A 13,415-nucleotide genomic window follows, 5' to 3' on the forward strand; every position below is an offset into this window, starting at 1 on the left:
CTGTTGAACGTGTGACTTGTGGAATATTCCAAATATCTCAGAGGGGTGAATGTGTTCAGGTGACGGAGTTGAGTCAATATTATGGGACGCAACTAAAATGTAAATTTATCAGAATCTAAGATGTCCCAAGCTTGAGATATCAAATGGATCCACGCAGTATATGTATTTAATGATTGTATTTAAAGGTAAAGTTTAGTTAATGTGGGTTGGTACGGGTGAAAATTCTGTTTTATCTGTTGTTGTTAATAAATGTTCAAAGCTACGTTTACGTGAAACGTGCACGTAAGGATGTTGGATAGGAGACTTGAATCTATTTTACCTTTACTTTTAATGGATATTTGTTCATGTAATATCAGTGCATCAGCCCCATCGTGGAATCACAAACCAAATAACTTCTCCAAAGTATTGACTTTTAAAGGCTTTAGGCATTGATTGTCATTTAAGGATGTGAGCCACACATTTCTAAAGGGCCATGGCGGAAGATTGTGTTACAGAAATTAAAGGGTGGCTTTAATCTGCAGTTTGTCAGTCGGTGGTCTTAAATAAAGTGGCAGACAGACGTTGGTTTTACTTGTCAGGGTCGGATCAGAGATGCGCTAAGGAGCATCTCTCTGAGTCCAACGGTTTATTTTCAGGGAGTCAGAGAATCTCTGGTCAGTTCGAGGTCACAGATACAGAGAGTATACAGTCAGCTCGACATCACATGTGCAGAAAATAATTGGTCAGGACAAGATTAGGCGAGCTTTGAGGATGGGGCACGCTTTTTAGCCGGAACCCAAGGGAGGACACAACCTAAAAGGTTTGTGAAAGAATTAACCCTGTGTGCAGAAATTAAAGTGTGTGACTGGAAGCTACAAGAAGTTGTGCTCTTCATTGTGTGTGTGTGTATATATGTTTATGTGATTACATGGATTTAGATATATTGTTACAATCGTAGCCCCAGAAGCAGTACCCCCACTTCAATCCTGTTGATGTCATATGGTCAATGTACACAAAGTCTCCTCCCTCTACATTGTGCAAAAATTGTCCAGTGACATACACAGCGTCCAACAAAACACCCTTTACTGTCAAGTAAATCTCAGGAACGCCTTCAAATTATGGCGCTGTCCAAAGGCCAAGGCGGCGTAATGAGCGCCCGGTACTGTAAAACAGCCCGACCTGCCCTCCCCGCCCTCAGTGTGGACGGACTCAAAGCAGTCAAGATGTTTTGCCGACTCCTCGTAGTGCTGGCGGCGCTGGCCTGTGGCGTTGCGGCGGGGCAGTCGGACTTGGAGATCCGGGCGAGAGCGTTCCTGGAAGGGTTTGACAAAGAAGCCTCGCCCCTCATGTACCAGTACTCGCTGGCGTCGTGGGCCTACAACACCAACATCACGGAGGAGAACTCCATTAAACTGGTGAGGGATCGTTGCTGAGTGGGGACGCGTTCCCAAAGCCGATCACAGGCCAAGTCAACCAAACCCAAACCCGTGTTTCGATTTTTTTGTTTCAATGGAGGACTGAACTATTTCTCAGCGCTCCTCAAACTTGTCCCGTTTGTGTCAGTCGGAGCAGGGGGCGATCTGGGACAAGTTCTACAACAACATCTCCGAGCAGTCCAGGGAGTACCCCATCGACCAGATCACAGATCCAGAGATCAAGCTGCAACTCATCTCCCTACAGGACAAGGGCTCGGGAGCCCTGCCTCAGGATAAAGCCGCACACGTAAATACACGATCTGCCGTTCTGTGATCCGTTCTGTGATGAAGCCTGCGACTGGAGTTTTTCAACCGTCGAGTCACAGTTGCTGTCGATCGGCGATGAGAGTTGGGGTTGACCGAAACTTTCTTATTTCTTTGTTTGGTTTTGTTGTGTGCAGTTGGGCAAAGTCATGAGTGAAATGAGCACGATCTACAGCACGGCGACAGTGTGCCTCATGGACAAGCCCTCTAACTGCCAGACTTTGGAGCCAGGTACACAGCGCACCAATAAGGCAAACGTCAAATTGAGTCGCTCAGAATGAACATATCTGCTGGAGAAGTCTTTGGTTTTGACTTAAGTTGCTGAGCGATAGAAGTAATATAGAAACACATTCAATACATAGTTTCATTTACCACGTACTGTATACGTGGGGGTTTTCACCTTATTTGTCGGTTTATCCATCCTTGACTTGCCATAAGCCTGTGCTAGGGCTTAGAGATAGGTGGGAGCCATCAAAGTGTCCTTTAAACAGGGACAACACACATGCCTTGATCCCAGGCTGTACCTTGGGACCAAGGCATGTACAAATCAATGGGATTTGTCTTTTCAAAGTTATTTCAAACTCTCACTCTCACTCGTTTCATCGTCCCAGGCCTTGAGCAAGTCATGGCCAACAGCCGCGACTACTTTGAGCGCCTGCATGTGTGGGAAGGCTGGAGGAAAGCGGTGGGGAAGAAGATGAGGCCCCTGTACGAGGACTACGTGGAGCTGAAGAACGAGGCAGCCAAACTCAACGGTAAACGCAGCCGTGGCACGACGGGCTGTTTGTTGGAAAACGCAGTCAGTTGAATCAGCCAAGACAAATGCTCCAGAAAGGTTTCCAAATTGACGCCGACCTACTCGTGAACTTGAAGGGCTTGGCCTGTCTGCACGTTGCCCTCGAGGGCACTTTGCAGGTTTATTCCATAGTTCCACAAGGAAGTGTTTTAAGATGACTTGCCATGGCTCGGTTTGACCTTGGATTAGGTAATGCAATACATGACGGTAAACAGCTGAATAATAAACAGCTCTTCTGCAACAACGGTTTCAGAAACTGGGGACAAACTAACAGTGGATAAATGAGAAGTGTTTTCAATCTAATGCTGTATGTAGCTCATTTTTCTACATTGCATAGACTACCAATAGTCAATACAATTTGTCAGTTTCAAAGGGCACGGTATCTTACTCTCTCTCTCTCTCTCTATCCCTCACACACACACACACACACACACACACACACACACACACACACACACACACACACACACACACACACACACACACACACACACACAAACATACGCAGGTTTTGAAGACTACGGAGCATATTGGAGGAATAACTATGAAACCATCGAGGAAGACGTTCGTTACAAGTACAGCAGAGATGAACTCATGCAAGATGTCTCTAACATCTACCAAGAAGTACGTCCAATATCCACCCTGTTTTCTATGGGTTTCTGTAGCACACCCAGCGTGTATCATTTGTCACCGAGTGTATATTTATTTTCCACAGATCCTGCCACTATACAAGGAGCTACATGCCTACGTGAGGGACAGGCTCATAGATGTTTACCCTGGTCACATCAGTCCAGAGGGACCTCTACCAGCCCACCTGCTTGGTATGTAGTTTGAAGAGCCAGTTTGGAACAGCCAAGTCTTACGTAGCAGTCAACAAAACACCCTAAGCAAGATATGCGTCATAGCAAAGTTATTGTATTTTTATTCCCCCAATTCCCCCAACGGCTCTGAAATAACGCCAAGTTTCAAGTCTCCTCTCAACAACTATGTTGTCGATCCCATTTAGTATTTTCCAAAATATATATTTTTTATATTGAGGTGAGGTCATCCACTAAATGTAACGCCAGATGGGATTTCAGTATACTTTATTCCACTAATCTTAAGACTCCAACTCATCATTAATCATTGTATCTCTCTTCACAATCTCCTATGTATTTATTACTGTTGGACGTCCACCTCTGTGTTCTAATTACCAGAAGGATTTAACCAAACATGCCGATTTTTAAATTGCATTTATTCATTTCCATTTATTTATTTATTTATTTATTTCTTCTTCTTCTTCTTCTTCTTCTTCTTCTTCTTCTTCTTCTTCTTCTTCTTCTTCTTCTTCTTCTTCTTCTTCTTCTTCTTCTTCTTCTTATTATTATTATTATTATTATTATTATAAAAAAAAAAATATATATATATATATATTTTTTTTTTTTTCTTTTTTTTTTATTTATTTAATTAAATTTTTACATTTAAATTAAACATTACAATTTAAAGAATTGGTTTTATTTATTTATTCTTTCTCTTCTCTCAATGCCTTTATTGTGTCTTAACTGGGACCCAGACCTAATGTGAGGGTTGAAAAGTGTAAAAATGTACTCTCATAAGTTAGGTCTATATATATATATATATATATATAGTTATTGTTATTGTATTTGAATCCTCTTGCTTACATGTATACATAAATGCATCTTTTGAGTTTGGCATGGAGACATCATGGCCATGTAAGCATCTTTACAGCTAGTTGTACAACTTGAAGCGACGGGGACAACACCGTTTAAAACGAAAATGATATAATATTACTTTGAACTTTTCCTCTCAGGCGACATGTGGGGGAGATTCTGGAACAACCTGTACCCCCTCTCTGTCCCCTTCCCCGAAAAACCGGACATCGACGTCAGCATAGCTATGGTAGAACAGGTACGAGAAAGAGCGATACTGTCTGTCTTTTAAAAATGACGGGGATAATTCACAACAATTGAAAAGGAGAAAAATGTGAAAAGGAACAATTACTCACTGGTAATTACTCATTTTTTTGTTAGTAATTACAGTGAGAGGAAAATCAGAAATTGCGTTTGAAGACATTATTACATTCCGGCAAAGTGTTCAAATGTAAACGAGATTGCGCGGCAAACACGCCATTTTCAGGGCTGGACTGAGAGGCGGCTTTTCGAAGAGGCAGAGCAGTTCTTCATGTCCGTGGGCCTGTACAAAATGTTCGACAACTTCTGGAACAATTCCATGCTGGTGAAACCCGAAGGTGTACAGGTGGTGTGTCACCCCACGGCCTGGGACATGGGCAACGGAAAGGACTTCAGGTGGGCGCGTGCACGCACGCACGCACACACGCACACACGCACACACACACACACACACATACACACACACACACGTGACGTCTAAGCTCTTAATGAAAAATGGATAAGGAAATAAAGGTATGATGCAGGTTCATTTTATAAGATGATATAAGATAAGAGAACACGTTATTAATCCTGAAATCCCCTGAACTGGATTAACTGGTTGTTTTTGACAAATCTTTATCAAGGATAATTCATTTATTTTGTTGATTACTTTATGAGGTAGTTTGATATTTCACGTTATCTCACTCTGGGTAATGATTGAGAGTAAGGGATGGATCAGACTGACTTCTCTCTCCGTCGTAAAGATAGAGAGTGATTGGAATAATGTTATAACCACTCTCTATCTTTACGACGGAATGAGAGAGCTACACAATTATGGAATAATGTTTAATATTATTAAACATTAATGTTAAATATTATTAAACATTCATTCATAATCATGTAGCTCAGCTTTTACTGTTTTAGGGGTTTAGGAGGGGAAGAATTACATAAGAACACCTATAAAAACTGTTAGAGACATCAGGAATATTTTTGCTTAATCCTTTTCATTCTGAACGGCATATCATGACTACAATAAATATTTTTTTAATTGGTAATATTAATATTATAACAATATTATAACAATTTATTATTGTTATTGTTCGGGAGGAAATTCTCAGAATTTCTTAATCTAAAACTATCTGGAACAGCAACTTCGGCATAACACACGAACACGGTTGTCATCTTGTTTGAACCGCGATGTCACAAAACACCTTGTGGTGTTTCAGGGACGAGCCAGTGCGTTTTACACGGAAATATTTCCAACCCGGCTAAAACTATCTGGGGCACATACTTCGCCAGAACCTACGAACACGGTTGAGGTGTCATTTAATGTCTGTATGTATGTCAACAAGGATTTCGTGGTTTAAATTTCAACCAAATCGATCCACACACAAAGCAGATATTAATGAATGGCCGAACAACTTTGACCCAAAATATTTAGCTGCTCTTGGTTGACTGACACGTCACACGTCTCGTTCTAAATTGAACGACATGAGTTACAGTAAGACGCTTTATGACATCATCATACTATTTACTATAAATGTACAGATTCTGATTGGGAATGTCCAGTTGGACCGTGTCCATGGGCGGTGTAGACTCGGTCACACTGTAGTGGTTGGACGTTATTTACTTATCGATTTATGTGAATATTTACAGTATATAGCTTCTTACCTGGTAGATTAATGAAAAATACAATAAAAAAGTAATGCCTCAAAAGTCGTCGCCACATCCAGTCGAAACCACTGAAATGTGCGACTGGGTGATGTGTTTTAGATCCAGCCAGGCACAGAAATACCACAACGTTTTTCGTATTACATGGAAACACAAGTTACTGAAAATGTAATGTAACGAAACAAATAAATGACGTGCCTGACACGGCACCAAACAGCAACCCGTCACTGAGAGTGCAGCTCTATTTCCACTCTATTGCTCTATATATTGTGCTGCGTTTCAGAGAATCCAGGAAACACAACCAACACAACTAAACTGGATCTGGTGTATTGCTCCCTGCAGCTATATTAATTATTATTATTATTATTATTATTATTATTATTATTATTATTATTATTATTATTATTATTATTAATAATAATGATAATAATAATAATAACGTATCAATTATTTTATTTATTCTTATTATGTATTTATTGTTATTATTCCAGTATTAATACTATTAATAAAATAATAATAATAACTTAATAAAATAAAATAAAAAATGTTCGTTTTTCATACTGACAATTTGTATTTCTTCATTACTTTATTATTATCGCTTGTTGTTTTCTGTTGTCTGTCTGTCGGTCTGTCTGTCTGTCTGTCTGTCTGTCTGTCTATCTATCTATCTATCTATCTATCTATCTATCTATCTTAAATTTACTATTAACTTCCCTATCCTGTTCCTAGCCATGCCAAGCCCTGAACTCAGTCTTGATCTGCTCGATCTGCCTTAACTCCGATTCAGTAACTTGCGTCTGTATCTGTCTAACTGGTTCCAGGATCAAAATGTGCACCAAGGTCAACATGGACCACTTCCTGACAGCGCACCACGAGATGGGCCACAACCAGTACCAGATGGCCTACCGCAACCTGTCATACCTCCTGAGGGATGGCGCCAACGAGGGCTTCCACGAGGCCGTCGGGGAGATCATGTCTCTCTCCGCTGCCACGCCCAAACACCTGCATGCCCTGGGCCTCCTGCCCGACAGCTTCACCTCAGATAACGGTAGTGCTCATGTGGTAACTTCACGTATACGATCTGAGTGGTAGAATGAAATAGAATATCTCTTTACTGTCATTGTAGTGGCGATACGGATCTCAACAGGGGTGATTAGGACCGGATAGTGCTTCTCAGGACCTCGTGTCATCTTTCTCCTGGCCGCACCCAGGACAAAGGTTGCTCTTTGACGTTCCGGGAGAGAACCTTGTTGGTTCTGTTGATAAAGAAGCGTATCCTATCAGGGCCTTGGACCAGTTGTTTTAACCCTCAAATGGCTTGACGGATTGAACTCCAGCACATCAACACAGTGTCCGAGGCAGATGTCTAGTTCATGTCTAGTTCCAGAGTAATAACTACTGTATATGGTCTAAAATTCACAATAGACTTCAGTCACATGCTTGAAAACCCTTTCGCATTATTTCTTGTCATCATCTGAAGCGAAATACCCGAAGCGACATCTGCCCTGCCTTGCTTTCGTGTAGAGACGGAGATCAACTTCCTGCTGAAGCAAGCCCTCACCATTGTGGCCACGCTGCCCTTCACCTACATGCTGGAGAAGTGGAGGTGGCAGGTCTTCAGGGGAGACTTCCAGCAGGACCAGTGGATGAAGCAGTGGTGGGAAATGAAGTAAGTTAAGAGCACACACACACACACACACACACAGTGTGGAGAAGACACTCCTAGTGGTTAATAAACTTCTTCTTCTAACTTCTTCTTTCTTCTTGATTAGCTGCTCTAAATGTGCGCTGGACTCCTGATCCCTGAATCAGCTGAGATTTGTATTTTTTTATGGTTTTATGGTCATCTTAGCAGCGTGTGTGAAACAGTGTTTTTATTTAGTATGCACTGCACCAGGTATTACTTCATTAAACTAACTGCTACTTCACTAAACAAAAAAGGTGTACGTTGCCAAGCATTTATCTTTTACTAACAGTTGTTTAAAAAAAGATTGAACGTAAAAAAGATGTAAATAATGCGCATACAAACTATATATATATATATATATATATAATGTGTCATATGATAAATATAAAATGTGTATCTTTATAAATATATATATACAAAGAAAAAATCTCTTGTGCATACAAACATACATACATAAATACATACATACATACATACATACATACATACATACATACATAATTATAGGAATGAGACCACAGAAATTGTTATATATTTTTATATATCCATAATGTGGATATTTAATGTGCGATGCGGTGCTGTGGGCTGTGATTCCAGAGCCGGCCAGTAGGGGTCAGTGTTGACGTGTGAATGTCTCCACCAGGAGGGATCTGGTGGGGGTGGTGGAGCCTCTGCCCCGAGATGAGACCTACTGCGACCCTCCTGCTCTGTTCCATGTGTCTGGAGACTACTCTTTCATCAGGTATCTTTCCATCTCTCTCATTCCCTCAGTTTGAAATTAGATAAAGCCAAGTCAAAACCACTGGATTTGTTATTACAGAACACGTGAATGTACTGCGTGTGTGTGCGTGTGTGTGTGTGCGTGTGCGTGTGTGTGTGTGTGTGTGTGTGCACGCGTGTTTTTTTTTTCTATAACCGTTTCATCAGATGGTTCCTTCGTCTTATCTATGTGGGGTCACATCAACAGGTACTTCACCAGAACCATCTACCAGTTCCAGTTCCAGAAGGCGCTGTGCCAGGCGGCGGGCCACACGGATGCCCTGTTTAAGTGCGACATCACTGGCTCCAAGGAGGCCGGAGCCAAGCTGAGGTGTGGACAAAATCCACCCCATATTGTCATGCGAAAAAATACATCCTTTCCTATCTTGATTGCCTGTGATGCTATGGTGCATCGGTTATTCTCCAATATATCATGATGCGGCCTGTGCAGAGACGGTAAGAGAAAAAAAGAAAAGGCACATGGACCCCCAGCTTTTGCCGCTCTGATCAATTTGTCGACGAGCGGGAGGTGGGGGGGTCTCTGCGGCCTCTGCACGTGCCTGATCATGATGTTCAATAATGCAGCAGTTTTCCTTTTACAATATCAGACCTCTCCATCACGTCGTTGGGCTGAGCATTGTTGTCGCCGCTAAGTGTCGTCATGACCGCCAAAATCGGTGACGCCACCTCTCCTCTCCAGGAACATGCTGGAGCTCGGAAGGTCTAAGTCGTGGACCAGGGCTCTGGAGATGATCTCCGGCGACGTCAAGATGGACGCCAAGCCGCTGCTGGAGTATTTCCAAACCCTCCGTGACTGGCTGGTGGAAGAAAACAGGAAGAATAACAGAAAAGTGGGCTGGAACACAAACATCGATCCATGTGAGTCTCTCATGTCCCGGTACGCTGGATCAAGCACACGTCCTTGATTGAGCCGGGTCCTTCACTCCATTGATCGATTCATTGGATTTTATTTGAAAAATACGATCGACAACAAAGCCTGACATGTATGTGTTGTTAAAGTGGGTTGTCTCTCTATCTTCCATCTATCTACAGATTCAGTGTATGCCATCAAAGTGAGGATCAGTTTAAAGACTGCCTTGGGTAGTGATGCCGTAAGTAAAATAGAGTTCAGATGAATTTGAACAACTTAGCCTGGGTGTCCAATGATTATCGATTGATTGATTATTATTATTATTTTTTTAGTATCCCTGGAATGCCAATGAGCTGTACCTGTTCAAGACCAACGTCGCCTACGCCATGAGGCAGTACTACAGCCGAAAGAACAGGACCCTTCACTTCACGTCAGTATCGACCTTTCATACACAGATCTGAGTCGCTCCCGCCTTTGCTGCCTCTTTTTTTTTTACTTTCAACCCCAAGACCACGACAAAAAGTTCAGTTTGTACCTCCAGATCGGAGAACGTCTTCGCCTACAAAGAGACCCCTCGCGTGTCCTTCTACATAGCGGTCACGGATCCGGCCAAGCCGTCCTCGTTCGTCCCGAAGGAAGAGGTGGAGGCTGCCATAAGGTGAGGACACGTCGGATATCAACGACTCTCGATTCGCACGCGGCTCTGTGAAATGCTCGATTCTGATTGGTCGATAGCGGCAATCAGCGGGAGCAGTTAATTCTGAATAATCACCACTGATCTGTTAATAATGACCGATACCACAGGCCTTCAATTCTCTGCCTGGATTCGCGTCCTTCCAATCAGGCTGCCTACATGGGGTCTGCCCATTGCTCCAGTGGCCCATAGTTCCCAAACCCCAATAGTCGGAAAAATGTCTGGTTAGAGATGGTTAAGTTCAGGTATAAGGTTAGAGATGGTGAAGTTCAGTTATAAGGTTATAGATAGTTAAGTTCAGGTATAAGGTTATAGATGGTTAAGTTCAGGTATAAGGTTAGAGATGGTTAAGTTCAGGTATAAGGTTAGAGATGGTTAAGTTCAGGTAAAAGGTTAGAGAGGGTTAGGGTTAGGTAAAAGGTTAGAGATGGTTAAGTTCAGGTGTAAGGTTAGAGATGGTTAAGTTCAGGTGTAAGGTTAAAGATGGTTAAATTCAGGTATAAGGTTAGAGACGGTTAAGTTCAGGTATAAGGTTAGAGATGGTTATGTTCAGGTGTAAGTTTAGAGATCGTTATGTTCAGGTATAAGGTTAGAGATGGTTAAGTTCAGGTATAAGGTTAGAGATGGTTAAGTTCAGGTATAAGGTTAGAGATGGTTAAATTCAGGTATAAGGTTAGAGACGGTTAAGTTCAGGTATAAGGTTAGAGATGGTTATGTTCAGGTATAAGGTTAAAGATGGTTAAGTTTAGGTATAAACTTAGCGATGGTTACGTTTCGGTATAAGGTTAGAGATGGTTAAGTTCAGGTATAAGGTTAGGGATGGTGAAGTTCAGGTATATGGTTAGAGATGGTTAAGTTCAGGTATAAGGTTAGAGATGGTTAAGTTCAGGTAAAAGGTTAGAGATGGTTAAGTTCAGGTGTAAGGTTAAAGATGGTTAAGTTCAGGTATAAGGTTAGAGATGGTTAAGTTCAGGTAAAAGGTTAGAGATGGTTAAGTTCAGGTATAAGGTTAGAGATGGTTAAGTTCAGGTATAAGGTTAGAGATGGTTAAGTTCAGGTGTAAGGTTAGAGATGGTTATGTTCAGGTATAAGGTTAAAGATGGTTAAGTTTAGGTATAAACTTAGCGATGGTTAGGTTTCGGTATAAGGTTAGAGATGGTTAGGGTTAGGTATAAGGTTAGAGATGGTGAAGTTCAGGTATATGGTTAGAGATGGTTAAGTTCAGGTATAAGGTTAGAGATGGTTAGGGTTAGGTATAAACTTAGAGATGGTTAAGTTCAGGTATAATGTTAGAGATGGTTAAGTTCAGGTATAAGGTTAGAGATGGTTAAGTTTAGGTGTAAGGTTAAAGATGGTTAAGTTTCGGTATAAGGTTAGAGATGGTTAAGTTCAGGTATAAGGTTAAAGATGGTTAAGTTTAGGTGTAAGGTTAAAGATGGTTAAGTTTCGGTATAAGGTTAGAGGTGGTTAAGTTCAGGTATAAGGTTAGAGATGGTTAAGTTCAGGTATATGTTTAGAGATGGTTAGGGTTAGGTATAAACTTAGAGATGGTTAAGTTCAGGTATAAGGTTAGAGATGGTTAAGTTCAGGTATAAGGTTAAAGATGGTTAAGTTTCGGTATAAGGTTAGAGATGGTTAAGTTCAGGTATAAGGTTAGAGATGGTTAAGTTCAGGTATAAGTTTAGAGATGGTTAAGTTCAGGTATAAGGTTAGAGATGGTTAAGGTTAGGTATAAACTTAGAGATGGTTAGGTTTAGGTATAAGGTCAGAGATGGTCAAGTTTAGGTATTGAGGTTAGAGATGGTTAAGTTTAGGTATAAACTTAGAGATGGTTAAGTTTAGGTATAAACTTAGAGATGGTTACGTTTCGATATAAGGTTAGAGATGGTTAGGGTTAGGGTTAGGGTTAGAGATGGTTAAGTTCAGGTATAATGTTAGAGATGGTTAAGTTCAGGTATAAGGTTAGAGATGGTTAAGTTCAGGTATAAGGTTAGAGATGGTTACGTTTCGGTTAAGGTTAGAGATGGTTAAGTTCAGGTATAAGGTTAGAGATGGTTAAGTTTAGGTATAATGTTAGAGATGGTTAAGTTTAGGTATCAGGTTAGAGATGGTTAAGTTTAGGTATAAGGTTAGAGATGGTTAAGTTTAGGCATAAGGTTAGAGATGGTTAGCTTTCGGTATAAACTTAGACATGGTTAAGTTTCGGTATAAGGTTAGAGATGGTTAAATCCAGGTATAAGGTTAGGCATGGTTAAGTTCAGGTATAAGGTTAGAGAAGGTTAAGTTCAGGTATAAGGTTAGAGATGGTTAAGTTCAGGTATAAGGTTAGAGAAGGTTAAGTTCAGGTATAAGGTTAGAGATGGTTAGGGTTAGGTATAAGGTTAGGGTTAGGGTTAGGTTGAGGTGCGATAATGGCCGCACATTATCCCTAACTTAAATATACAGTACGATGTAGTAGTACTATAGTTTAGTTTTTGTTGGGCTCCGGTTGAATTCAGGGCTTCAAACAGTGCTCTTCATTCTTCTCAGTAGAAAACAAGGTGTGTGACCGAATGCATCCCAAAGTTACGTTTGTACGTGTCCATCACAAAGCCACTTTGAAACCCCCCAAAATCTAGAGCATCCCGTGGCCGGATCAACGACGCCTTCCAGCTGGACGACAAGACGCTGGAGTTTGAGGGCCTCCTGGGCACGCTGGCCCCGCCCGTGCAGCAGGCAGTGACGGTGTGGCTGGTGGTGTACGGGGTGGTGATGGGAGTGGTCGTACTGGTGGGCGTCTTCCTCATCGTCACCGGCTTGCGAGACAGGAAAAAGTGAGTGGGTGATTCGCGCACACACACGCACACACACAAACACGCACACACACGCACACACACGCACACACACGCAGACTACAAAGTTGTTGTTTTTTTCACTCCTGAAAAGTAATAATGTGATTTTGGGTTATAGGGCATCTACGGTGAAAGGGGTGGAAAACCCCTATCAGACAAACCTGAATGGATTGACCAACAATGTCTACGAAAATGACGACGGCGAGCAAACTGGATTATGAGATTTTTATGTTCTTATACATACTTTCGCGATAACTGAGGAAGATGAACAAATGGAATTTATTTTTCCAAAAAAGCCATGTCTTACTTTTCCCACTGTCTGTAGATTTTACATAGCTGTATGTACACAAGTTTCCCCCATTTGTTTTCAAGTGTTTCAAGAGTAATTATTATCATACACTGATCAGCCACAACAAAAAAAACCATCTCTAATAACCAGTAATATTGTGTAGTTCCCCCTCGTGGCCCCAAAACAGCTCTGACCCATGGAGGCATGGAC

At 41.5% G+C, this 13,415-nt stretch overlaps 1 protein-coding gene across 1 annotated transcript; it reads left to right on the top strand.

The window, feature by feature from the left end:
- Positions 1 to 1,097: 1,097 nt before the first annotated feature.
- Positions 1,098 to 13,137, top strand: ace2 (angiotensin I converting enzyme 2; the record flags this gene model as incomplete). The annotated part of the gene is made up of 18 exons (XM_079997322.1): positions 1,098 to 1,394; positions 1,543 to 1,701; positions 1,856 to 1,949; positions 2,330 to 2,473; positions 3,023 to 3,138; positions 3,230 to 3,335; positions 4,325 to 4,422; positions 4,651 to 4,820; positions 6,896 to 7,122; positions 7,599 to 7,743; positions 8,405 to 8,503; positions 8,729 to 8,851; positions 9,221 to 9,399; positions 9,574 to 9,632; positions 9,724 to 9,821; positions 9,933 to 10,049; positions 12,704 to 12,898; positions 13,035 to 13,137. 18 exons carry the CDS (start codon positions 1,098 to 1,100, stop codon positions 13,135 to 13,137), a joined length of 2,529 nt encoding a protein of 842 aa, XP_079853448.1.
- Positions 13,138 to 13,415: the final 278 nt, after the last annotated feature.

Source organism: Zeus faber (assembly GCF_960531495.2).
Source record: "Zeus faber genome assembly, chromosome: 3".
Classification (NCBI taxonomy): domain Eukaryota; kingdom Metazoa; phylum Chordata; class Actinopteri; order Zeiformes; family Zeidae; genus Zeus; species Zeus faber.